Here is a 24,924-nt window from a genome sequence, read left to right as displayed (position 1 = left end):
AGAGGTTGAACAAGTTGCTCAGCATTTTACAACTAGTCAGCCTTAAACCTGACCCGTGTGCGCCCCCTAATCCCTTGCTTGGTACTTACTAGTGCTGGGATCATCCTCCTGTTTTTTTTTTTTTTTTTTTTTGCCTAGATAAGATGATTTTCTTGCTATATAATATTGAATGAGACAGTTATAAGTATAGTACATGGATTCTTCCTCTCCAGCTCACCCACCTTTAAGATGCCTCCCTTCATATTTTCTTTCCACAGTTTTTATGAGTTAATAGTTAGGCAGTGCAATGGAGAAGGACAACATGTTGTGTAGTTTTGGGTACTGATGTGTATTTAATATATATCTAGAAAGTGATGACGGACAGATATGACAGAAGTTTTAGATGGTCCCATCTGGATGGCATTTATGGATTTAAGACAGATGTGGTTAAGAAATGTGGCCAAAATGATGTTTTGGTACTTAAGATCAAAGGTATATTAAATGTGGTAAAGAAAGTTGGAAGAGGATTAACAAGAAATGATGTTTTCATATTTCACTTGTGATTAGAATTCACAAATTTCATCTGAGATTAGAAGCTACCAAAGCAATAATAGTACTATTTTACAATACACTGCTCTAAAGTAACATTAGAGATTTTATATCCTTAAAACAATTCATTTGGGGGATACTCTTGTTGCCAAGTTTTCCAAGTTCTGACATTTTTAAATTTATTATTTTTTTTAAATTAGGTAATGTTCTTGGGTTGGTTGTAGAACTGAAAGATTAATATATTTGAAACCTATACCACTTTTCAAGTTTTAAATAATAGTATTTCACAGATATCAAAGTCTCATCTCCTGCCTCAATTTGTAAACAAAAGCTCCAGAATGTACCATAAATGAGAACAGGAGATAACATACAAAGATTAAGCAATGAAGTAGATATGTAAAATGGTTTGTGCAGATTGGACACTTAATTCATACAGCAGCTGAAACATATCTTTTAAATTTCATTTAGCTGGATTCACTGCTCACAAGGTCCTCTCTTCATTTCCTGAGGAAGTCGATCCCTATTCTCCTATATGGTGAGAGAATCTCTTTGCTATCCAAGTGGTCTCCCTGTTTACATTTATTTCTCCATCCTCATTTGATTCCTCAGTAAAGCAGCTGGTTTGAAAAGATGCCGAAAGGATTGTCACGAGATGGTTACCTATTCAACCCTCTTTTCTGCCCCAAGAAGAAAGTTCCTTTTTTTTTCTTTAGCATTACTTAGAGTAAGGACTTGAGGGTTTAGCAGTAGTCCTCAACCTTTTTGGCACCAGGAACCAGTGCTTCTATGACAATCTAATGCCTGATGATCTGAGGTAGAGCTGAGGCAGTGATGCTAGTGCTGGGGAGCGGCTGCAAATACAGATGAAGCTCACCTCCTGCCGTGTGGCCTGGTTCCTAACAGGCCTCCACGGACTAGTACCAGTCTGTGACTCGGTGGTTGGGGACCCCTGGTTTAAGATACATTTTTTCATATTCTTTTTTTTGATTTTTAAACTAGGAAACATAATTGATAATCTTCCTGAGTCATCTTTGAGGAAGAATTTCAAAACACAATATAGTTTACATTTACTTTGAAGATTAACTCAGCACCTTTTTAAAAAAATAAAAATAAAAAGTGCGATTCCAGTACTCATATCCTGATACATTGTAAAACGTCTTCTCCATTTTGTTGTTGTTGTGCTTCTTCCTTTCTCTACTGATTTTGGAGTTTCCTCCTATGTGGTGGTATTATAGAGAATGCTAAGCAAAACTCCATGATATCCATGGAAAACTGGAATTAAAAAAACAAGTCATGTGAGAGGGAGCAGCAATACTATGCCTGTATTACCTTGAAGAGAAGGTAGCTGTTTTTATTTTTTATTCAAACTAGAAACGATCTGGATGACATAAAGGATTTAGTTCTATGAGTATTTTTTTTTCTTTTCGCCTGCTCTAGTAGGGATGACAGATCAGAGTCAACCAATGCTTTGGGAAGAGATAAGATTAGCATTTAAAAGCTTAATCTATGTCATCACTTCTGAACATGTTTGCTTTCAAGTGAAATAATATTCCTTGTATATGATTCAGTGCCGAATCAGTGTGAGTAATTTTTTTTATGAATGGCTGCTTTTAGAAAGTTTGATGGATTAGAGCTCATTGAAGAGACAGAAATGTACAATTGCATATTATACTGAATTCTAAACTACAGACTTGTAGACTTCTCAGAGACTTCCATTGTATGTACTTGTAGGAAAGTATCTACTTTGTACTTACTGTAGGAAAATATTACATTATTATTATTTTTTTTTAAATATGCTCCTGTAGAGTCAACAAAGTAAAGTAATTCCACATTATCTAGTTCCTTAAGAAAGGCATATTTGGGGCAGCATTTTGGCTTATTATCGCACTTTGGCTGCATCTGCTAGGAGAGGTATTTTCCACTGGTTGTTTATTCATTAAAAATTGTTTCTTGAGCATTTAGTACAAGCAAGGCACTGCCTAGATGCTTGAGATACAATAGTGAGCAAAAACAGTTATATTGTTCCTATTCTTCCTGGAGCTTATAGTCTATCTCTCTTTTTATTTAATTTAATTTTATTATTAGTTTCAAGTATACAGTACATTGGTTAGACATTTATATAGTTTATGAAACGATCTCCCTGATTATTTCTGGTTTTATATCCTAATTTTCCATTTTCATGGAGCTAGAGAGGTATTTAAAGGTACAAAGAAAATGGTTAAAAATTGAAACAGAAGCATTTATGTAATCTCACATTTGGATAATTAAGAGAATATTGCATTATTACACTTGACATCGTTAGGATTTAGCAGTTATTAGAACCAAGAGTGAGATGTATGACAGTAGTTTATACCCAACTGATGACAAAACTCTTAAGTTTATCCTCCATTCATTCGTTTAAAAAAGATTTCTGAGAGGCTTCTCTGTGCTTGGCACTGCTCTACCCATTATGGGCAAAACAGTGAGGAACTGAAAGTACCTGCCTTATGATGCTCAAACTCAAGTGCAGGAGACAGATAAAAAGCAAAACTGGTGGGTGATGTTGCAATTCCATTGTCGGAATATGGACACCATCTGCTGAGGATCACGCGTTATCCAGACTTCATCTGTGCCCATTTCATATAACTGAGTTTATTCTCTTTTCAAACAATTTAGAACTTGCTACCACCATGGTCTACACTGTGTAAAAGGGAGTTTGATTGTAGGAGCATTTTTGTGGGTATTTTAGTAGCAGTTTGTAACACATGCAATTCACAGATGTGAAAGAGCGTGTACTAGGAGTTAGGAGCAGTTTAGCTGCTAGAGATAAGAATGATGAACCAGAGTAATATAACTCACCCTTACATCGCTTACATTCTTGTCAGAAGGGACAGATGATTAAAGAGTAAACTAATTGGGCTATCAAGGTAATTCTGAAAATTTCTGATGAAAAGTGCTTCAGTTGAAATAAAACTGAGATATGAATGTTGAAGCTACTTTGGTTACCTGTGAAAGTTTCTCTGGGAAAGTGATATTTGAACTGAATCCTGAATCAAGAGAAGGGCTTGCCTTTTGCAGAGCTTGTTAGTACCAAGTGCAAGGGGCTTAAGGCAGGAATGCGTTTCAGATGCTTCAGGGACAGAAAGGAGGCCAGAGTGGTTGGAGTACGGTGTGGAGATGGGCAGGTCGTGCGTTACATACTGTACTGACTTGTAGGCCGTTGTCAGGAGTTCACACTTCATTGTAGGTGTATTGGAAAGGCATTCAGAATTTTACACAGGCAGTGGTTTTTATATTCCTAGAAGACCATACTGTTAGTATAAGTAGAAGCATAAAGGCAAAGGCTCTTTAGAGAGTCCTTGCAGTCTTCCAGGCAGGAGTGAGGGAGCTTAGTTTTGAGATAGAACAAAGTGAATGTTTCAAGATTTATTTTGCTCTTAGAACTGATAGGACTTGACAGACGCAGACTGGATGTGGAAATAGGGGAATGGAAAGAATCAAGGATGGTGTCCTGATTTTTGACTTGAACCTTCATACTTCCAGTCTGGAAATGACATTACTAGGGATGCTTGTTCTAGGTATGGTTGAAAAGACACCAGTGCTAAGTGTAGCAGACATCCGTGAGGGTGTGCTAGTTGTCAGGTACTACACCAAGTGCCTTAACATACATAACTCTGTTGAGATCTCAATAAGGCTGTGAGGTGGGTTCTGTTACTGTGCACATGTTATAGGTGAGGAAACTAAAGTACAGGAAGATGAAATAACTTTCCAGAGGTCACAAGGCTAGTCAGCGGCAGAACAGAGATAAAACCTTAGGCAGCCTGATTCAAGACTCATTGCCTCCTGACCCCCCACTCAATACTGCTTCTCTGGGCACGAGTTAAACACACTGTGTTTTCTAAAGCTGTTTTGGATTTATTACTAAAGCTAAAGTTGACTTTTGAAACTCTGCAGTTGAGGTTAACATTCACCCGTTGCCCAAACAGTTTGGCCTCACTTTTGCACCAGGTGGAGATGAGCTTGCCTGCTTTGGGGGAGCCGACCCAATCCAGGCTCAGGGGCCAGTTTCATAACCTGTTTTCATCACTTTCCCGTACTGATCTTGAATCTATGGAATTGTGACATTTGTTGTTAGTCGACAATGAAAGGATTAGTAATGATGATAAAATAATAACTGTAGCATTAGCAAGTCATGTCATGACCTGTAATGTGCCATTCCTGTTGTAGGTGCCTTATATAACATTGTCATATTTCATCTTTTCAAAAATCCAAAGAAATAATATTCCACAAGAGGCTCAGAGAGGCTCAGAGAGGCTCCATAATTTGTTTGTGGTTTCGGCGTGAGACAGAGCCAGAACTTGAATCTGTGTCTTACTTTCCTGACGTTCTTGTATTCTAAACATTTTCTCTTTCATAAGCAACGACCTTGGCATTTTATTGTGTTTCAGGTGTTAGGTAATCCAGAGAAACATGTCCTGGGTGTATAAACGGGAACTGCTTTTCTGTGCTTCAAGAGTAGAATTGCATTAACATTCCCATGGATTGCCAATTAAAAATTGCTCTTAAAAATATTTAACGTGGTCCTCATTTTACAATTTGAATTTTGAAAGTTTAGACTAACCTTTATGAGAAATAAACACTTAGTAACTTGGGTTCTTTTCTCCTAGTATTGCTGAAGGTTTAGTTGCAGAAAATACAATCCACTTTAGCTAGTTTAAGCAGAATGAGATATATCGAAATGTATTTGATGGCTTATAAAACCACTGGGAGGGCTAGAGGAATAGGCTGAGTTTCCAGAACACTGTCATCTAGAACCCAGTTAAGTCCACTGCTGTCTGTAAAGTTGCTACAGCTAGGACGCTGTGACTGCTAATTGCATGGTCTTGTTGCCCCTACTACCAACCACCTAACCTGGCAAAATGCATTTTCAGCCTCCATCTTCTCATGTCAAGGATTTCCTTCTCTTGTCAAACCTGCAGAGTTGTGCCTGACTGACAAAACCTGTTACATCTGCAACTGTAACTAACTGCAAAGGAGTTGGAAAAATGGAGATTTTAGTTTTGCAGCCACTGCAGTACAGAAGGGTTTGGAATGGGAATTGCAAGAGCCAATTTACAGGATACTTCCACACTCACTACATTTAACTTTTCTTTTTTCAAGTTCCTCTAACTTAGGAGCATCTAATGTGTAGCCCTTTAACCAAATGCAACTTTGTATATACCTTTTTAGATATTTTTATTTGTTTTCCCTATTGATATGGCACCCATGAACGAGTAGAGCCTAAAAGAAAACCTGTCTCAGACTTTAAAGAGTAAGAATCACATGACAGGCTTGTTAAAAGTGTACGTTCCAGAGATGTATCTTCAGAAAATTGAATACTACTCACTCTGATGCCCAGGAATCTGCGTTCTAAGTAAACGTCTCTGATGGTTACACTTTGATTTAAAAGTAAGGCAGTCAGCTGCCCTTGTTGCAGTCAGTGAACCTTCCACAAAAGGGGGGAACATTTCAATAGTTTATTCTGTTTAACCAAAGGCAGTTGGTATGTCCAGCATACATTGCATAATTTGTATATATTTGAAATGGAGCTTGTCATCAGATGTGATAAAGAAAATGATTAAGATTGTGAGTGCTCTTTGAGCTCATGCTTAATTTAACCCCACTTGTTTTGATGCTATTTGGAAACAGTTAAAGCCTAGGACATAGATTTATTTTAATGTGATCAGGTACCCAGATAGGAAAAAAACTTCATTGGAGATTTCCTAAACTGCTTCCTGGGATTAAGTTTTCTTAAAATTTAAAGGCCCTATGAGACCAGACATGTCAGACTCATAGTAGCTGATCTGACAAGACATCTGAGCATATTTAATTACAGCCATAGGGGAAAATACACAAGAAGTCCTAGGAAGTTCAGTCCAAATGCAGCACATAGCATCAGATAGCAGCTGCAGCCCTACACTCATTTTTCATATCTCAATTGTTTGGAATGCAAAAGATTTTACAGAATTTGAAGAAATACAGAGCTTTTGATTTTGATGAAATTACACTTTCAGGAGTGAGTCACGTAGTTTGAAGAGTATAAATCATGATTTATGTTTTCGTAGCTGATTTTGGAAAGCTTGTCATGGTGCTTCAATTTTAAGAGCAACTATTTGACGTAATAGTGAACAGTGCTATCCAAAAAAGAACCAGTGTCCGTAAAGTGTTGAAGATGGGTATGTGAATTTAAGAACTGTCATGAATTTTTTTTTTTTTTGTGGGATGTGTGTGTGTGTGTGTGTGTGGCATGCGGTGTGCGCAGTGTGTGTGTGTGTGTGTGTGTGTGTGTGTGTTCCTATACTTGGCCAGTGCTGGTGGCCTCTCTTATTTCTTTGAAAATGTATACTTATAGCAAAAGGAACTGGCAACATATATGTAAATCTAGGTTCAATATTGAACTAGCATCCACAAGTTTCTAGACTTACTCAGTTTGTTACATAGCATCATCTTCATAAAACTGTTTAGAATTAGTCATCGACTGGCATTTCTGAAATACAGAGGATTATACTGTTTAGGGGGATGTTTTCTCTCTCTCTGCTCTTATATAAATGCTAAAGACCTGTACTTATAATGTTACCATTATTTCGAAGGCAATAATCTCTACTGCTGGCACAAATGCTTATTCTATCATGTATGTCTCTTATCGAAAATAATAGCAAAACTTGAGCACCTAGGCCCTTGATTCTAGCCTGAGGTAGAAGTTATTTGTAACTATCTTTACATAATTGCAAAGCCTCTGAGCTCACATGGCTCTCATTAACTACAAATGAGTTGTCTTCATGAACAGACCATTTAAGAAAGAGGAAGGCTTAATCATTTTAGCACGACCCTTTCAGAGCTACTTTCCCTTCTACCAAGACTGAAGTTAACTTTCTAGCCATTCCAGATATTATTCGCTGTCTTCTTCCTTTTCCATTTACCCCTGTGATCCATCCACTATAGTCTGACTCACTCCATGGAAACTGTCACCATCAAGGTCAATTCCATTAGGTGCTCTTCAACAACCATCAGGTTGACATCATTTAGTGCTTATTTTATTGGTCATATTATCCCTTTTGTACGTTCTTTTCCACTGGCCACAGTACCTCACGATCAACTGATTTGCCTCTCTTGTATTTGGCTTCTCATTCTCTAATCCTCTTTGCAGATAGTTCTTTCTCCTCCTGGTGTGGTGGTGGTGGTTTTCTTCAGGGTTTTTGGTGATCACTTCCATTTGCCAGCTTCCACCTCTCCTCCTGAAAATCCTGGCTCAGTGAATAGCACCACTTTTTTCCCGTCCCCCAAACCGGAACCTGGAAGTCATTTGTGGACTCCTTCTTTTTTATCCCACTCAATTTCTGTCAGTCACCCAAGTCCTTCCATTCTACTTTCATATTCTCTTGAACTTGTCTGTTTCTCTCTATTCCCACTGCCACTGCTTAGTTGGGGCTCTCCTCATGTCAATTCTGGGGGTCTGCAGTGACCTCCTAACTGGCCTCAGGCTTGTTGCCTCCCCACAGTCTGTCCTTCATTCTGATTCCCGATAAACCTTTAAAAAATGAATCAGCTCTTGATACTCCCCTACTTAAAGTCTTTCAGGAGCTCCCCAGTGCCTGTAAGATAAAATCCAAGTCAATTAGCAAAATTGAGAGGGCCTCTGTATATTTCTTTAGCCTTATATGTTATTGTTTATTCTTTGTAACTCATTTTTCAATGATATTATAAACATGAAGTTTTGTGGAAATGCTTGTTCCTTCACTTCTCTGGGCATCTGCTACTTCCTTTGTCAGGGGTCTTTACCCCAGTTCCCTTTGATCTGGCTACTTCCTACTTAACCTTTGAAGAAGATATCCTCTCCTCCCAGGAGCTATCTCTGAGCCCCTCCTGCAATTTCCTACCCCCCACTCGCCACCAAAGTCAGGTTTAGCTGTCTCTCCAGAGCCTTCCCCCTCTCACTGCTGTGGTTTCTAATAATTTGAACTTCCAGAGGCCAAAGACTATTATCTTCTATGTCTTTATCTTCTGTACTTATCAGGTACTTCATACATGTTCGTTGAATTAATAAGTAGCTCCTCTTAAAAGTCTGAAAGCACTCAATTTTTTTTTTATCAGAAAGAAAACTTACCACTCTATTTTCTGGGTTTCTCCCCTCCCTCTAGCTATACGATTTTCTTAAAGCTACAGCAAAGTGTAACTCAATTTACCTGGACTACTTGTTTACCTAGCCTATTAATAACGTGGCATTGTGGGTTCAGTTAGAAACTGAGTTAGATAAAAAGACCTATATGCCTTCCATAGCATAGGCATTTTAAATAAAATTAAGTAGTTCATTAAATATAAATGAAATCGGTTTTATTTCTGACTGGTCCAGTAGTTTTCCTTCCAGAATAGCATAGTTCTTGGTTTAAACCCAGCCTGGGGATTTACTAGCAGATTAGCCATGAGGAAGTTATTAATCTCTTTGAATTCTGTTTTACTCACCAGCAAAATGTGATAATAATAACCATCTGGTTGAGGGGAAGGTTATATGAAATGATACCTGCGAACTGCTCATCTTATATGTGACCCTTAGTGGGAATCGGTCTGCATGGGTGATTTCTCCTTTAAATAGCATTTACATTTTAGGGTAAGGACTGACTATATTATAGGGTGATTTTCCTATAGACTGAATATCTTGAGATTCTTAAATTCCCCTTTTACATTAAAACCATTGTCTGCCTTTTTAAATTAAGTAATTTCTTCCTAGGATGTTCAGTTTTTGTTATATGAGCATATTCACCACATATTTTAGTGATTATCCATATTTTAAAATATTTTTATTTCATTTCTTCACAAAAGAATCTACATGAAAAGAGGTGAAAGAGTATCTTCACGAGATTTTACTGTACCAATTTGGACTTAAGGTTGTTTGAGTTTCACTTAGCTATGCTGTTAACATCTATTTTCCTGGTAGCAATACAGTTTAAAAAAGAAAAAAAAAATCTGTTTTCTTTGCACCTTTAAGATTACTGAACAATCACTAGAGAAGAGTCTGTGTAGGAGGATTAGGTATCTTCTCTATAATGTTTAATGGTAAATTAAAAATAAAAAGCCTGAAAGAAGAGGTCATGTAGATTATGGTTATTGACATTGAACAAGAATCTGTTGTTGGTTTCCTTCAAGATTATTTTTGAAGGATATGGTTCATATGACCTCAGAAGACCTGAACTCAGGACTAATTATTATACCTGTATCTTGGTAACTTGCTTTCCTGGCTCTGGGTAGCCGAGCCAATTGGCTCTCTTCCAAAGCACATTTGGGCTACAAGGGAACTGCCTGCTTCACTAGCTGGCATTTGAGATTAAAGAGAAGATGGATGTTGTTTTTGGCAGCAGCTGCTGTTTTGTTCGGGGCAGTCTTAGTACCATTTTGTAGATGTGCATAAAGAAAATGAGTTGCCCAGACACTTCACTACCTTTTTGACTTTGAGGGATCTGTAATATGGACTCTGGCAATGCTTATTTTACAGTCTCTTGTCGCACTTATAGAGAGAAAAGTTTTTTGTTTTTTGTTTTTTTTCCAAGTTTAGAAGATTGGAATCTTGTGGTTTCTTGAACAGCATATGTTTTCCTGATGGTCTTGGGCTGCACACATGTTAATTTCCAGCAAAGGAAAGCAGTCTGGAAAGTCACTTCTGTGTTATAACACATGTTCAGATCAAGTAAATAGTTTGCTTTAGGAGGCTTTGCCAGCTCCTTTTCCTGGCATGTGGCTTTTTAGTATAAGGAAGACTCTTATGTTCAAGAAAAACTGATGATTCCACTGGGGTCTGTCTGCTGAGATTTATTCTCACAAAAATGAGATTTAGGTAAGACCTTTGCCTTCAGGGTCTCCAGCCTCATCTTCTGGTAACTTCTCCTTCCTCCTTTAAATACCTTTCCAGTATTATCTGTCCCTTTTAAAATCTCCTCCCAGAAAAAGACCTTGCTATATCGGTCATTCACAATTTAGTATGAATTTCAGTCACTATTACTTCCCTCTACTAGGACTGTTTCTGTTGCATAGTTCTAACAGTGCGTACAGATTTCTCAAGTTTTTCATTAGGTTAATAATTTGAAGTCAACATTTAGCAATGTAAGTGTTATTGGTATTTTGTGCGTTGTAGGGAGTTTGGGGGACACTTGACAAAACATCTCTAAGTTAAAAAGAAAACATAACAAAACTAGAACTGCCGACAATAAGATTAGCTTAGTGTCTGTGCAGTGAAAGGTTATCATGGAATAAAAGGTTATCATACAATGAGCGTGACCTAGAGAGAAAAGTTGTATGATGCTAAAACAAAGTAACCAAAGAAAAATGTCATGCAGAAGCAGAGGCTGATACAGAAAAAAACAGTGAAGCGGTTACCCAAATGGAAATGATACATTTTAGAGCAGAAGTCCCAAACACAGGGACATTTTGCCTCAACTTTCTATCTCTAATAGGGTGTGTGTATGCACACACACCCACACATTTAGACACCTGTATACCCTTGTTGGAGTTTTCAGAAGTTAGAGAAAGAGGAAGAGAGAAAACAAAGATATATTTTGTTGATATATTAGAACATCTCAATTGGAAGTTAATTGTCTATTAAGAGAAGCTACTCTAGACAGAGTTGAGAACTAAGAAATAAATTGAAAAGGCATCTGAAGTGAAAGTTAACATCAAAATACCCATGTACTAAAGGTAATAATACTCTTTTTTTTCCATGGAGGCTTGACTCTATAAAGTCCTTTCTCCGTTTTATTCAAATGGTTTTGGAGCACTTGTTTCTCTGGTTTCTTAGCAATCCAAAACCCATAAACCACACAGCAAATAATTGCATAGCACCTGCAGTTTGAAAAGTTTTCATTTGATTCTCATCACCATTCCACAAAGTGGGTGAGGGAAAAATTATTCTTATTCTCATTCGAGAGACTTATAAACAGCTAGGCGGAGAGATTAATTGGCTTGTTTGAGGTCACACTGTAAGGGGCTCAGAGGTTTTCTGGATACATGTTCTGTACTCTGCCATCACACCACTGGTTTTCAAAACTCTTTTATTTTTTTACTTTCTTGTCCTTGGAAACCTTTGTTCAAACAAAATCTTACCCAGAAGCATGAACAAATAAAACAGAAAAAAAGCTGAGCTGCTTTGCTTAAAGCAGGGGTCGGGGGCCCAGAATACTGACAGGGAAGTTTATTTTCCTGACCAGGAACAGCTTGAATATTGAGCTCTGCTTTATTTTCCTATTGCTGCCATGACAAATTATCACAAATTTAGTGACTTAAAGCAATACAAGTTTATTATATTACAGTTTTGGAGATTCAGAAGTCCAAAATGGGGTTTACTGAGCTTAAATCAAGGTATCTAGAGGACTATGTTCTTTTCTGAAGCCTTTATCTAAGGGAGACTGTTTTCTTACCCTTTTATAGCTCCTAGAAGCAACTTGCATTCCTCAACTCCTGGCCTCTTTCCTTTCTCTTATGGGCCAGTGATGGCAAGTCAAGTTCTTATCATGTCACATCTTTCCGACCCTTTTTCCATCATTGCATTTCTCTGACCAGAGTTGGGAAAGGTTCTCTTTCTTAAGAACCCAGCTGATTAGATTGGACTTAGAGAACCCAGGAGAATTGCTCCATGTCCAGGTCCTTAACTTAATCACATCTGCAAAGTCCATTTTGCCATATAAGGCAATATATTCACAAGTTCCAAGAATTAGGACGTGGCCATCTTTTTTGCCATTATTCTGCCTACCATTAGCACCCATGATGGATCACGTATTATGTTTGTCATCGAGACTTTTGAGGCTAGCAATAGGCATGTTAGCAGTAACAATATATTGCATGTGTGACTGTCTGGGATAAACAGGTAAACTGAGAATGAAACTGACAAAAACTAAAATAAAAATTAAAAAAAAACCAGTCATTTAAACAAGTACAGTATTTTGGAGCTACTTGGAAGAGGGCAGTCGCAACTATGTAACTAAGATGCTTTTCCCCCCAGATTTATTGTGGCATGATTGACAAATAGAAATTATATTGAAGGTGTACAATGTGATGTTTTATGCATCTATTGTGAAATTTATCATAATCTAACATATCCAGCACCTCACAGAGTGACCGCGCGCACGTGTGTGTGTGTTGAGAACTTTTGAGATCTACTCTTAGCAAATTTCAAGTATATAATAACAGGATTAATTACAGTCACTATGCTGCACATTAGGTCTCCAGAACGTATTCATCTTATAACTGAAAGTTTGGATCATTTGATTAATATCTTCTCTTTTCCCTCATTCCCCAGCCTGTGGTAACCACCATTCTGTTCTGTTCTGTTACTTTGAGTTCTACTTTTTTTTTTTTTTTTAAGATTCTACATATAGGTGAGATCGTGCAATATTTGTCTTTCTGTGTCTGGCTTATTTCTCTTAGTCTTCGCTTTACATGATGAACCTGAATCATCAAAGAAAAGCAGACTTTAAAATTTCAACCCACTGAAATCAGGGAAGCGTGTGTACTATATATTATAAAGATTTCTGTATAGAATAATCACTACTGAAAAATTACTCTTCCATATAAAGAAGTTCTGCATTTCAGCCCTCTCCCAAGACTACCGATAAAAGAAGTGTTGCTGCTGCTCTGCAGACTTCTCAGAACATTTCTCCTCTGCTCCTCAGTCCTCATGTTGACTTATGCCAGAGTGAGTTGTCGAATTTTACGAAAGGTGAATATTCCTCACCAGTAGCAAAGTATATACAGAATTAAATTAAAATATGAGTTTATTTAATAGCTTTAAAATAAAGTGTTTCAAGAAATATAGGTTTGTCTGCAATATTTGAATATATTAAGAGATTTAATTTTAGCCTTGATCAAATAGGTTCCTATACCAAGAGCAAAATCATATTTTTACAGATGTTTATATACAACTGATGCAAAAAATAATATTGATACTGCCCTCTACTTGAGTGCTAGATCTCACCCCTTCTTGCCTTCTCAAGGACATTGCTCAAGGAGTTCCCTCTCTTTTGACCCACATCGCCAGTTGTGGCCTCCCCATGGATCATCCCCACAAGGCGTGTGGACATCCTGGTATTTCTACCATCTTACACCCCCGCCCTGCAACACACACATCCAATTCCTTGCTAGCATCCTACTTTGTTTTTAATCATTTCTCTCTTTTGAAGGACAATTCTTTAAAATATTTGTCTGTATTCCCTGTTTATAATTAGTCTTCTCTCATGTTCTCTTAAACCCACTCCAGAATAGCTTTTTCCCATAACTGCTTTAATAAAAATGTTTTTCTTAATGTCACCAATGACCTCTATTCTGCTAAATCCTGATCATTTCTCAGTCCTCATCTTACTTGACTTATTATGAGTATTTGACATAGTTTAACCTCCTTCTCTTTAAGGTACATTTAAAAAACAAAACAAAACTTGGTTTCTTCTACTTTTTTGGCCTCTCTGTCAAGCTCCTTTGTGAGGTTTCAATCTTTAACCAGACTTGTTAAGGTTAGAGCACTGGAGGACTCGGTCCTTTGTTCTTTTTACTATTTGTACTCACTCCTTTGGTGGTCTCACATACTCTTCTGCTTAAAATTCCAGTTATATATCAAAGGCTATCAGATGTATATATCCAGCCCTAACTTCCCTCCTTAATCTAGATTCAAATATCCTGATCTAATCATCACTGGAAATCTCAAAGATGTTTCCAACTTTGCACACTCAAAACTTAACTCCTGATCTGTCCTTTGCCCTGCAAACCTTCTCTACCCTCAGCCTTCTCCATATCGGTTGATGACAACTCTATCCTTCTAGTTGCACAGGCCAAAATCCTTGAAAGAGTCATCTTTGACTCTTTCAGATCACATTCTAACTGTCAGAAAATTCTACTGTCTCAGCCTTCAGGAGACAGCCAGAATATAACCACTCTGGTCAGTGCACTGCTACTAACCTTTTTGGCTTAGATTAGAGCAGTAGCCCCTAATCGGTCTCTTTGTTTCTGCCTCTTATTAACCTAAAGTCTGTTCTGGCCACATTCATCAAAGTAAACTTTTTTAAGACTTTATTTTTTTAGATCAGTTGTAGGTTCACAGCAAAATCAGAAATTTCCCACATGCCTCCTGCCCCAACATGTGCTTAGGCTCTCCCATTATCAACATCCCCCAGCAACTGATGACCCTACACTGATGTGACGATCACACTCAATGTGATTGATGAACCTACACTGACACATCTTAACCACCCAAAGTCCATAGTTAACATTAGAGTTTATTCTTGGTGTTGTACATTCTGTGAGTTTGGACAAATGTATAATGACATGTATCCATCATTTTAGTATCATACAGAATATTTTTACTGCCATAAAATTCTCCGTGCTCTGCCTATTTATCCCGCCCCCTCCAACTCCTGAAATCTCTGATATTTTTACTGTTTTCATAATTTTACCTTTTCCAGAATGTCAGAGTAGTTGGAATCTTAAGTATGTAGCCTTTTCAGAGTGGCTTCTTTCATTTAGTAATATGCATTTAAGTTTCCTCCGTATGTTTTTATATCTTGATAGCTCATTTCTTTCTAGTGCTGAATAATATTCAGTTGTCTGGATGCACTATATTTTATCCATTTATCTCCTGAAGGACATCTTGGTTGCTTCCAAGTTTTGTTAATTATGAGTAAGTTGCTAAAAAATCAGTGTGCCAGTTTTTGTGTGGACACAAGTTTTCAGCTCCTTGGGGTAGATATCAAGGAGCGTAATTGCTGGATTATGTGGTACGTGTATGGTATGCGTTTTGTAAGAAACTACCAGTCTTTTTCAAAAAATTTAAAATATATTTATATCTCCCCTCTGCTCAAAATCTCGCAATAGATCCTGTTTCATTAGTAACAAAAATCAAAAGTCCATATGATGGAGTATAAGACCCTACACGATCTGGCCTCTCCATTCTCTCTCTGCCAAGCAGGAGTGGAGGGAGGGGAGTGGTTACTCTTGCTGTTTTTAAAATAAAGCAGATTCCTTTAATAGACCTTCGAACCTCTGCACCAGCTTTTTCTCTTTCTGCAGTACTCTTCCCACAGATAGCTGTGTGGATCACTCCCCTAGCTCTATCCAATTTTTGATAAAATATTGCCTTCTCAATGAGACACCATCAAACATCACCCTGTTTACAATTTCAAGCTGTTTCTCCACACATTATAGTCTCTTTCTGGAAAGAAAGAGATCATAGCTAGTTCTGTGGCCTTTTCTGTACACTCAGGATGCCCTGGGGATCTGACCCTCTCTGCAGTCCTCCTTGCAACAAGAACTCAAGCAGTTTGTAAGAGAATTAGCTTTACTTCAAGAGAATCCTGCCGAAGTTTCTAGGTAGCAGAACTAACACCTGTATGTACTTTATTTTTAAGACTGGTACTGGTGGGAGGTAGCTGTGATGGAGAATGAAAGGAAGTTCATCACGTGCCCCTGAGGGGCTACTCAATTAGTAAGATATAAGCCCCTAAAGTGGTCCTGCCCACCCAACATCATCTGTCATTACCACACCCATCCCAAGTATGCAGCAACATGTGGACATTAGAAACTGCCTGGGAGTCATGAGACCTCTGCTGTACTGGTGCTTTGCATGCTCTTTTGTCACGTGTCGCATCCTTTCTTAAAGCTCAGTGGTACACTTGGTGCTGGATGACGCCTCCAGTGCCTCCTGAGTGTGATTGTCAATTTGAACCTAAGACCACCACTGCTAGTAGAGCAGGATAGGCATTTATAATCCCAATTTCTTTTGCTTTGATCTAATTTTTCTTTTTTCCATGGCACTTAGCAGCTTTTGACATTCTGTACAATCTAGTTACTTATGTTTATTGGCTATGGTCTGCCTTCCCTCGCTAGAAGGTAAGCCTCATGATGGCAGGAATTTTTGCCCCCCTTCCCACTTTTTTTTTTTTTTTTTTACTGATATATCCCAGACATCTAGAATAGTGCCTGGCATACACTAGATAGTAAATATTTTCTGAATGAACGAGTGAGTGAACAAATGTTTGTTTAATATTTCTTCAGTGCCAAGCATAGGGCATGGAGAAGAGAAGTAACAGAATTTCTGCCTTTATATTTCTTGGAGCTTAGAATATGAGTATGGTTGTTAATGAGATTGGCCACTTACAAAGATCCTTAGGGAGGATTCCCAAGTCATATCACAAAAGAGAGTTTTGCAGAAATGTATTTCAAGGTTGGAGGGGGGTGGGACGTGGTGGAGTTAGGTAGCAATGACAATATAAAAGAAAGCTTGAGTTTATTTTTTTAAATTTTTAAAAAAATTATTGAGGCGACATTGGTTAATGAAATCAAATAGGTTTCAAGAAAGCTTGAATTTAATCAATTATATTTACATACATGAAAGAAGACTGTTATTAGAGGAGATTTTATATGTTGGCATTGCCCGAAAAGAAAAACCCCCAACACAGAAATCCTTCACACAATTTAATCTTCATTTTGGTCCAAAGGAGGCAGAGCTATGCAGAGTGTGATCCCACAGAGCTCAAAGTAGCCTTAAACAAAGTTAAGCAGGGTTACCGGTAAAAGATCACAGTAGAAAAACAACAAAAGCGTTTTAATTTTTTTTTTATAAGCCATTACTACCTTTGTAGGTATCATTGTAGTCTTAGAAATTTTAGTAAATGATAATCATCATTTGGTGTAGTATCTAGTTAGCTTGCAGATAGTAATTTAAAATAATAATCTAGTTCCTTTTAATACACGGCTAGCTACATAAGTAGGAAAGATTTCTAGCATGGGCAGATGGGCTTTTGTGTAATTTAAAGATGCCAAAGACAGATGTTAACTTATAAAAAATCTCTTACATTTTAAAATACATTTACATCCCCATTCCTATGCTCATGCTGTTTATTTTTTCCTGGACTTATCTCCCTGCCATATCAACTCTTGCAAACTCCTCCTTGTCCTCCAAAATCTACCCAGAGTCACATTTTCTTCTCTGGCTTTTCTTGGCACTGTCTTCCAACCACAGATTTCCCCACTTAAGATTAATTGATTAATTGTTTCCTCCTTTGTGTTCCTAAATCATTTATCACTGGTGTGGGTGTGATTTATTCACCTGCCTCCGAGTTTCAAGGGCATATTCATCACCTTTGTTTTCTCTAGTGACTGGCACAGTCCCTGTCTCATGATACATGTTCAATAAGTAGATATTTAGTTTGAAGTATGGGACTGTTTTTATCCTGGTCACTGATTCATCCAGCAAGTATTTATTAAGGGCATTTTATGTACAAGGTGCTGTGTCATATATTGTAAAGATACCAAAAATATCAGTTGCCTAATTTCTTAAAAACCTAAATATAATGTAATAAAACATAAGTCATGCATAAAAGTAACTATAATACATGGTTGAAAGCGTTATTTTCAAAGAGGTGTGCATGCGCACACACGTGTGTATGTGTGTGTGTGTGAGGTTCCTTTATACTAGGGTTCAAGAATGTTGTCTTATTGACTAAGGATATATTTTTCCTTCTTAAATAGCTAAAAAGCTGTGATTCAAAACTATGTTTGGTTTTTTTTTGATGTCTCACAAATTACATTAAATTCTATCCTAGGTCTAAAAATATCTCTCTCTTCCTCACTTTATCTTGATGTACTGTTATAGATTATTATATTAAAGCACTGCTCAAGGTTATGCTGCTACTTGCCAAAGAGTCCACATTTAAAGTAGAGAAAGTTTCATTTGGTGCCTTAAGGTATGAATTTAATGCATTCCCTAGTTTTGAGAAAACACCTTAAGTGATAAATCCTTTGCATGTTGCTGCAACTTCATTCCTAATTGCCATTAGGAAACTGGCTATAGAAAGCTTTTGACAGAAGTTAACAATAATGTCATTGAAATGAAAGATCCAAACCATATTTAATGGAGAATTTTTTAAAACTTTGGTAAGCATAGTTTGAATGCTCAGCATTTAATTGTATTTAAGCCAGTAGCATTAAAAAGAAAAAAAAAAAATGGTAGATTGCATTTTCCACATTAAGGCACAAGATGTTAATAGTTTAAGTGAATATGAACTTTAATTGATGGTCACCAGCAATTTTTCTCTTTTTATTTAGACTTGGATTATCACTTGCATTTATCTTCAATTGCTCCTATTTAATCCCCTCGTCAAAACTACAGGGATCTGCACGAACCGCATCACTGATGATGTGAAAGACGTTACAAAATTGGTGAGTAAGGAATGCTTTCAATAGTTGTGACTCTTTTTCTTGTGCCTTTTGAAAAAGCTTTTTTTTTTTTTTGGCCTCAAATTGGTAATTTTCTAAGACAAGGAAAGAAATTACTGAGGTATCTAAGGGACTTCTAGAGAGAGCAGGTAGGGAGATATTTAAAGTCATAGAGGATCTGTTGGTAAAATTGGCCCATGGCACACCACTGCAGTGATTTTGTTTCTTTGCTGGTATTTTCATCTCATTCATAGGCAGTGAAGGACACTGGAGAGTTCTCTATGTGCCGATGTGCCAGCTATAGCTTGTTCCCCATTACCTCTTCAGTGGGTTTCGCAGCATGTCTTATTTCCCCTCCACATGCCTTCCTACTCTTCTTTAACAAGCCTAACAAAAAGAGAGCTGAGATGGCCATCCTCCCCTTTCCAACAGCTCGAAGACATGTGAGTGTGTGTTTGCTCCCTCAGTGAATGTAGTTGGACAAGTCATTTGTTGCTCAAATGTTGACCAGACTCATCTCCCACATTTGCCACATTGGAACTCTTTCCTTAGCAAGGGCCATTTCACACTGGTGCCGTAAGTCACTACTGCCGTAAGTCATGCCATGCTCTTCTTAAAATGCAGACCAGAGAGAGAGAGAGAGAGAGGGCATAATGCAACATCTGGAATGCATTGTTCCCAACTCTTGTCATCTAGGGAAGATTTTCCATGCTCATTTGTGCTACAGAGTATGATTCCAGGATGAACAAAGCTTGAGAGGCATTTTTTATAAGCTCCTGGTTCAAAATAGCCAAGTGGCACTCACTTATTTGAATATTATGTAGGGAACAGAGGTGATGCGAGATTAGGAATGATGGAAAACGGGGGTAGTAACATGTAGAAAGAAAGAAAAATATATATGTTGAGATCTTTATCTTTCCTACTCTTGATATACATTTCCCGGTTTATATTTTTATTGTTGGTTCATAGCTGAACTTCAAAACAAATTTAATGCTACGGTCCGAGGCGTATTGCTTAGCCTCAGTGCAGAATTAGTAACACACAAGCACCCACCCACCAGCCCCCCCCTCCCAATTTATGAAGATTCCTCAGAAGGACACCCAGAGGCTACAAGTTTAAAAATATTCTCTGATGCAATACCTGAAGATGTATTAACATGTTTTATCTGAGGGGCTGGTGACCAAAGCAGTGCAACAGATGCCTACTGTGTGTCCGACTAGATATTGGGTATTAGGATGGGAATGAAGGGGAAGTATTTTTTTAAAAAGCATAGATCATGGTCCTCTTTTTTAATTTGCTTATTAGTTTGTGACCCAAGAAACTATATTAAAAAGAAAATATATGTTTATATTCTAAATTTTTTATCAGTAGAAGGCACTCTTTAAATGTCAGTTCGATGAATGAAAGAAATAAGGATGTACTCCACCAGGTCTGAGAATTGTAGTCACCTGTGGCGCTTATTAAAATTACAGGTGTCTGGGCCATACTGATTCGATAGGTCTGAGGAAGGACTCCAGGCATCTACATTTTTAAGATATTTCTGAAAGGAAGTTTAAGATCTATTGCTCTAGATGGTGTATTCTGTCAAACTTTAGAAACCGAAGTGTTTTGACTCTGATTTAATCTCAGTTGTTTTTATGAGTAGTTTTATATATGTCGTACAAATTTATATGGATGTCAGATTAATATGAGTCCCCAAAATATGTTAAAGTAGATCACAGTTGGGTAATGAGAACTCTCATGGAGCTGTTGGTATAACTGTGGAGCTGAGAATGAGCTGGGGCAATCTGCAGTGGTCCTGGGGAGCAAATTTCAAATACGTGGTCATTGAATCACAGTTGGAAGATGATGGTGCACCTGACCACAGGCAGCATATTCAAGATTAATGTAATATTTAAGAAAAATTACCTGTAGGCATTATTTTTTGCTAAGTGTTTTAGTAATACTACTTCATGACTACAACTACCTGTGAAATGTCAAATGCATATTTTCAAGTGGTGTAAGTAGATACTATAAGCATTTTCCAAGATTTTTCATTTTGTCTTTAACCATCCCCCTGTTTTTCGTCTGTTACTTATCAGTTGATACAATGAAAAATGGCAAGAAGCACTGAAGAGAAAGAAGCACCTACAAAAGTTGCTTATTAATATTGGTACTAAAATATAGTTCCTTGCCCTAAGGGCAAATATGAAATTATTAAACTGAAAAAAGGTTTGTTTTTCCTCCCTTCCAGCAACTGACTCAGGGGGAAACCTTTTAATTTCAAGAGTTCATCTAATGAAATTAGCATGTTTATTCAGATTTGTGGGGGAAAAAATGAAGTTAGTAAAAAAATTAGATGCAGAAGATCACTTCTAATTGAATAAAGACCTACATAATGCATAGCCTTTATTTCATTGAGTAGTAGGCAATAGAAAAATATAAAATAATTTCTGATCTCAGAGTGAAAGTCATCTCTGTGAATATATGAATGCATATCACTAACACCACTAAAAACAACACATAAATGGATACCATTTTACAAATGTCATGGTATAACATAGGACTCGACCTGTGCTAATATGTTGGTTAAGAGAATGGATTTTGGAATCAGGCAGACCTGAATTTTAATTCCTAGCTCTTTGATCTTGGATAAGTAACTACCTTTCTAAATCTCACTTCCTACTTCCTAATTTTTTGGTATAGATTAAATAAGAGAATTCATATATAATTTTTTTAACCACAGTTATCATATAACCTCTTTATGCCTCAGTTTCTTCATCAGTATAATTGATTAATAGTACTTAACCTTGTAGAGAGATTACAAGGATTAAATAAATTAATGGAACAGTGCTAGAAACATAGCGCATACCTGCTGTTAGCCATAAATATTGGTAGTAATGGTGGGCTCATAGGATACTGGAGCTGAGAGGGATTTCAAGACAAACTATTTTATAAATAAAAAAAACCGAGACCCAAGAGTGGTGAAGCTGAGCTCCTAGTCCCATTACCAGTGCTGTGTCTTCTAAAACAGTAATTTTCAAACAGGTCCTAGAGCCCACCCAGCTGCTCTGCTTTTACATGTATCTAGGTTTCCAAATAAGAGTTGAGTTTATTGAAAGCCACTGCTTGAGAACCATCCAATGTCATCTCTTAGAGTACTTATTAAAAGTACAGCTGTCAGGGCCCCCACAATCCTACCTCAAAAATGCTAAGTCTCAACTTGTAGAAATGGGGTGGAGGGACCCTAGTGTTTCTGACCTGCATCCCAGATGATAATTATTTGCACAGAAGTGCCAGGACTGCTGAGGCCATAATACTTATAATGTTGGGGTTTTTTCCAGGTTTGGAAAGAAGCTGTACCTAGGAATACCAGGTGCTGTAGGCTTTAAAAAAAAAAAAGGAAAAAAAAAGAAGCTGTGTTCCCATCCTTAGACTAAAATTCATTAATTTCACTAATTCAAACAGCCACATGAGTGACTTTTGAGTTTTATGGGCCTAGATCATTACAGCCTCTCTCTAAAGGACAGTGGGGGAGAGCACCTTGAAGTCTCTAGGAGTACACGATGTTTGAATCCCAGCTCTGCTATTACCTTGCTGTGTGACCTTGGATAAATAAATCTCAATCTTTCCAGGATTCCATTTCTGGTTTTTAAAATGAAGAACAAGGACATGATCAATAGTTCTTAGTCCAGAATTCGTAAACATCAATGCCTTGTAAAATGGAATTCCAAATTATGCCTATGTGTGCCTGCCTATAGTACATTTCTGAGAAGAAGGTGCCTATCTTTCATCTGCTTCCTGGAGAAGTCTGTCACCCCCACTCCCTGAAAAGATAAGAACTACTAAATTAAATAACTTTAGAGGCCCTTTTAGCTCTGAAATTCTTTTATTCCATAACAGTACTTCTTAAGGTTTCATATTTTGGAATAATTCAGTCATGTCTTGACTAACAGAGGTTGTATAGAATGAGAGGAATTTGCTTGGTACATTTTATTTGAGAGAAAGAAAGTGGATTGATAGTACATTTTTGCCTTGCGCTCACACTAATTTCTTCAGCTGAAATCATTCCTTCGCAGGCTCTGCCACTTCCTCCTTTGCGTTAGATGGCAACTCTTACTGTGCCCACAAACTTTAAGTTGGTTTGCTTGGGATGATTGTTATGTTACAGAAGCACATGACTTATGACTTTAGACTTTAATGTCATTTATTTTTTTTTTTAATTTCTTCTTGGACACTTTGTCCTGCCCCTATAATCCCCATGGTTTTCATTTGAAATCCTTCTGGCATGTTTACTCAGCATAATCGTTCATCTATTTATGGAACATATTGCTTTGTTTCTAAAAAATGTTGCAAGACTTGTTTTAAATGGCAAACTCAGACCTACCTAAAAAAGGGTCAAGTATCTGGGAACAGAATGAATCAAACTTCTAGAACTTGCATCTAGATGACAGTTAGGCTGCAGCTTATAATGTTGTAACTGTTAATGTAAGGAGGAGTCCAAATATTGAAATAGTTCAAATTAATTTCCATTTTTCTTTTTCCTGTTGTTCACTTCGTTTGTGGTGATGTTCTTCCTTCATCTGGGGAAATTCAATTAAATGTGTTTGTTGCTTTTTAAAAACCTTTTAGACTTCAAATTTATATTGAGTAATTATTTGTTTTTCTCAAAAAAATGCTTTTACAAGGCAGATGGCTGTCCCAGCTCCATCTTGTAAATGTGAAACTACTCTGTCTTTTCAAGGTCAGGGTCCATAATATCAGTAGAATAGAGTAAAACTCAGAAATTCTTGGTTTTCCTGGTTTTGTGATAGGCACTTTAAGTAGGTTATGTTAATATTATATCACTCTTGGAGTTTAACATAATGGGAGATTATAAAAATATCCTCATATAACAAATTTTCACAGTTTGAATGGACAGTTTTGAATAATTTTAAATTATATTCTTTTTCAAATATAGTTTTCTTCAAGTAGAATTACCACTGCATTAAAATGGAGGATTGGATTTTCCGAGTCTTTCCGTTTTCTAGATGAACTCTAAGCTTTTCTAAGCAAATCATCTCTTTAAAAGCAGAAGTCTCCCAGAATGTCTGACCCTTGAAGCACAATGTTTTCGCAGTTGGAAGGTTTTGAAAGTTTATTTTTATTCATTTGCAATACTTAGCATTTTAATTTCTGCTCTAATGGCCAGTAGAAATTTCTCTATTTAAAGCAAAATTTAGGACTATTAGTATTCAAAGAAAGGACAGAAGTGTATTGGAAATAGTATTTGTGAAAACTGACAACTAGATGGCTTGTTATATTACCAAGCATGTTAATCTTATCATAAAGAAAACATTGCTTGTTCTTTCTTTATGGAATAAACCACTATGTGCTATGTCTTCTACTCTTTGACTTGTAAAAAGCAGTAGCTATTGTGTGAATATCCAGGTAACATGCCAACCCTAGAAGATAAATTCTTTAATCCCCAGTTTTTTAGGAAGCTGAGGCTTAGCGATGGTGAGCAACTTGACCATCCTCGCTTGGAAATACAAAGCTGAAGAGAGGTTTGAACTCATGTCTCTGGAGCATAAGAACCCAGGTCTTAATTGAAGATGTAAATGTCAACTGCAGTTTAAGAATTATCATTGTAACCTCTTGAATTTTATTTCCTAGGTAGTAATCTTATGATTAGAAAGCAATTATGTTGTAGAAGTTCAATCAGTACTACTTAATCGTAATCATCATCGTAAGGTGTTTCTGTGAAATAGATAAAAAATGTTTATTTCTTCTTTTTGAAAGAAGATAAGGGTCATCTAACTTTTTTAAGATATTCTTCACTGAGGAAAGATAACCCAGAAAAGTCTTGTGACGTTGTCATCTAATATTTAATTTTTTAATCCTCAGCTGAGCTATTATTAAAAACAAAAAGAAAACCCGGATACCTTTAAAAACTAAAGATAATTGACCAGGTTACTTAGATTTTTAGTCAATATTAAAAGGAGATCACTTATAAGGAGAAGTAAAAAAGCAAAAACTTTCTCCTATGTTATTTTTGAAGACTGAACAACCAGCTTTTCACGAAGCTGTTGTACATGAGTGAACTGAAATTTAAATACAAGAGTACAGGGATTTTCCCCTTCTACAACAGTGATTCTTAAACTTCTCTAGATCTGATGAGACTCTGAAAACTGAACTCTTTCCCCAGAATATTTCACATGTGCACCACATTTTATG

At 37.0% G+C, this 24,924-nt stretch overlaps 1 protein-coding gene across 3 annotated transcripts in view; it reads left to right on the top strand.

The window, feature by feature from the left end:
• KITLG (KIT ligand) overlaps window positions 1–24,924 on the top strand; it is an 83,512-nt gene that overhangs the window by 17,182 nt on the left and 41,406 nt on the right. For 2 of the 3 annotated variants that reach the window (XM_039869011.1, XM_039869008.1), the window contains exon 2: window positions 18,619–18,732. In XM_039869011.1, coding sequence (XP_039724945.1) covers window positions 18,619–18,732 — 114 coding nt within the window. Of the gene's footprint in view, window positions 1–996; window positions 1,064–18,618; window positions 18,733–24,924 lie in introns of all 3 variants that reach the window. The other variant, XM_039869009.1, reaches the window with a different exon arrangement.

Source organism: Pteropus medius, unplaced genomic scaffold (genome assembly GCF_902729225.1).
Source record: "Pteropus medius unplaced genomic scaffold, Ma_sr-lr_union100, whole genome shotgun sequence".
In the NCBI taxonomy this organism is placed as follows: Eukaryota; Metazoa; Chordata; class Mammalia; order Chiroptera; family Pteropodidae; genus Pteropus; species Pteropus medius.
This window is presented reverse-complemented; position numbering and strand designations above follow the sequence as displayed.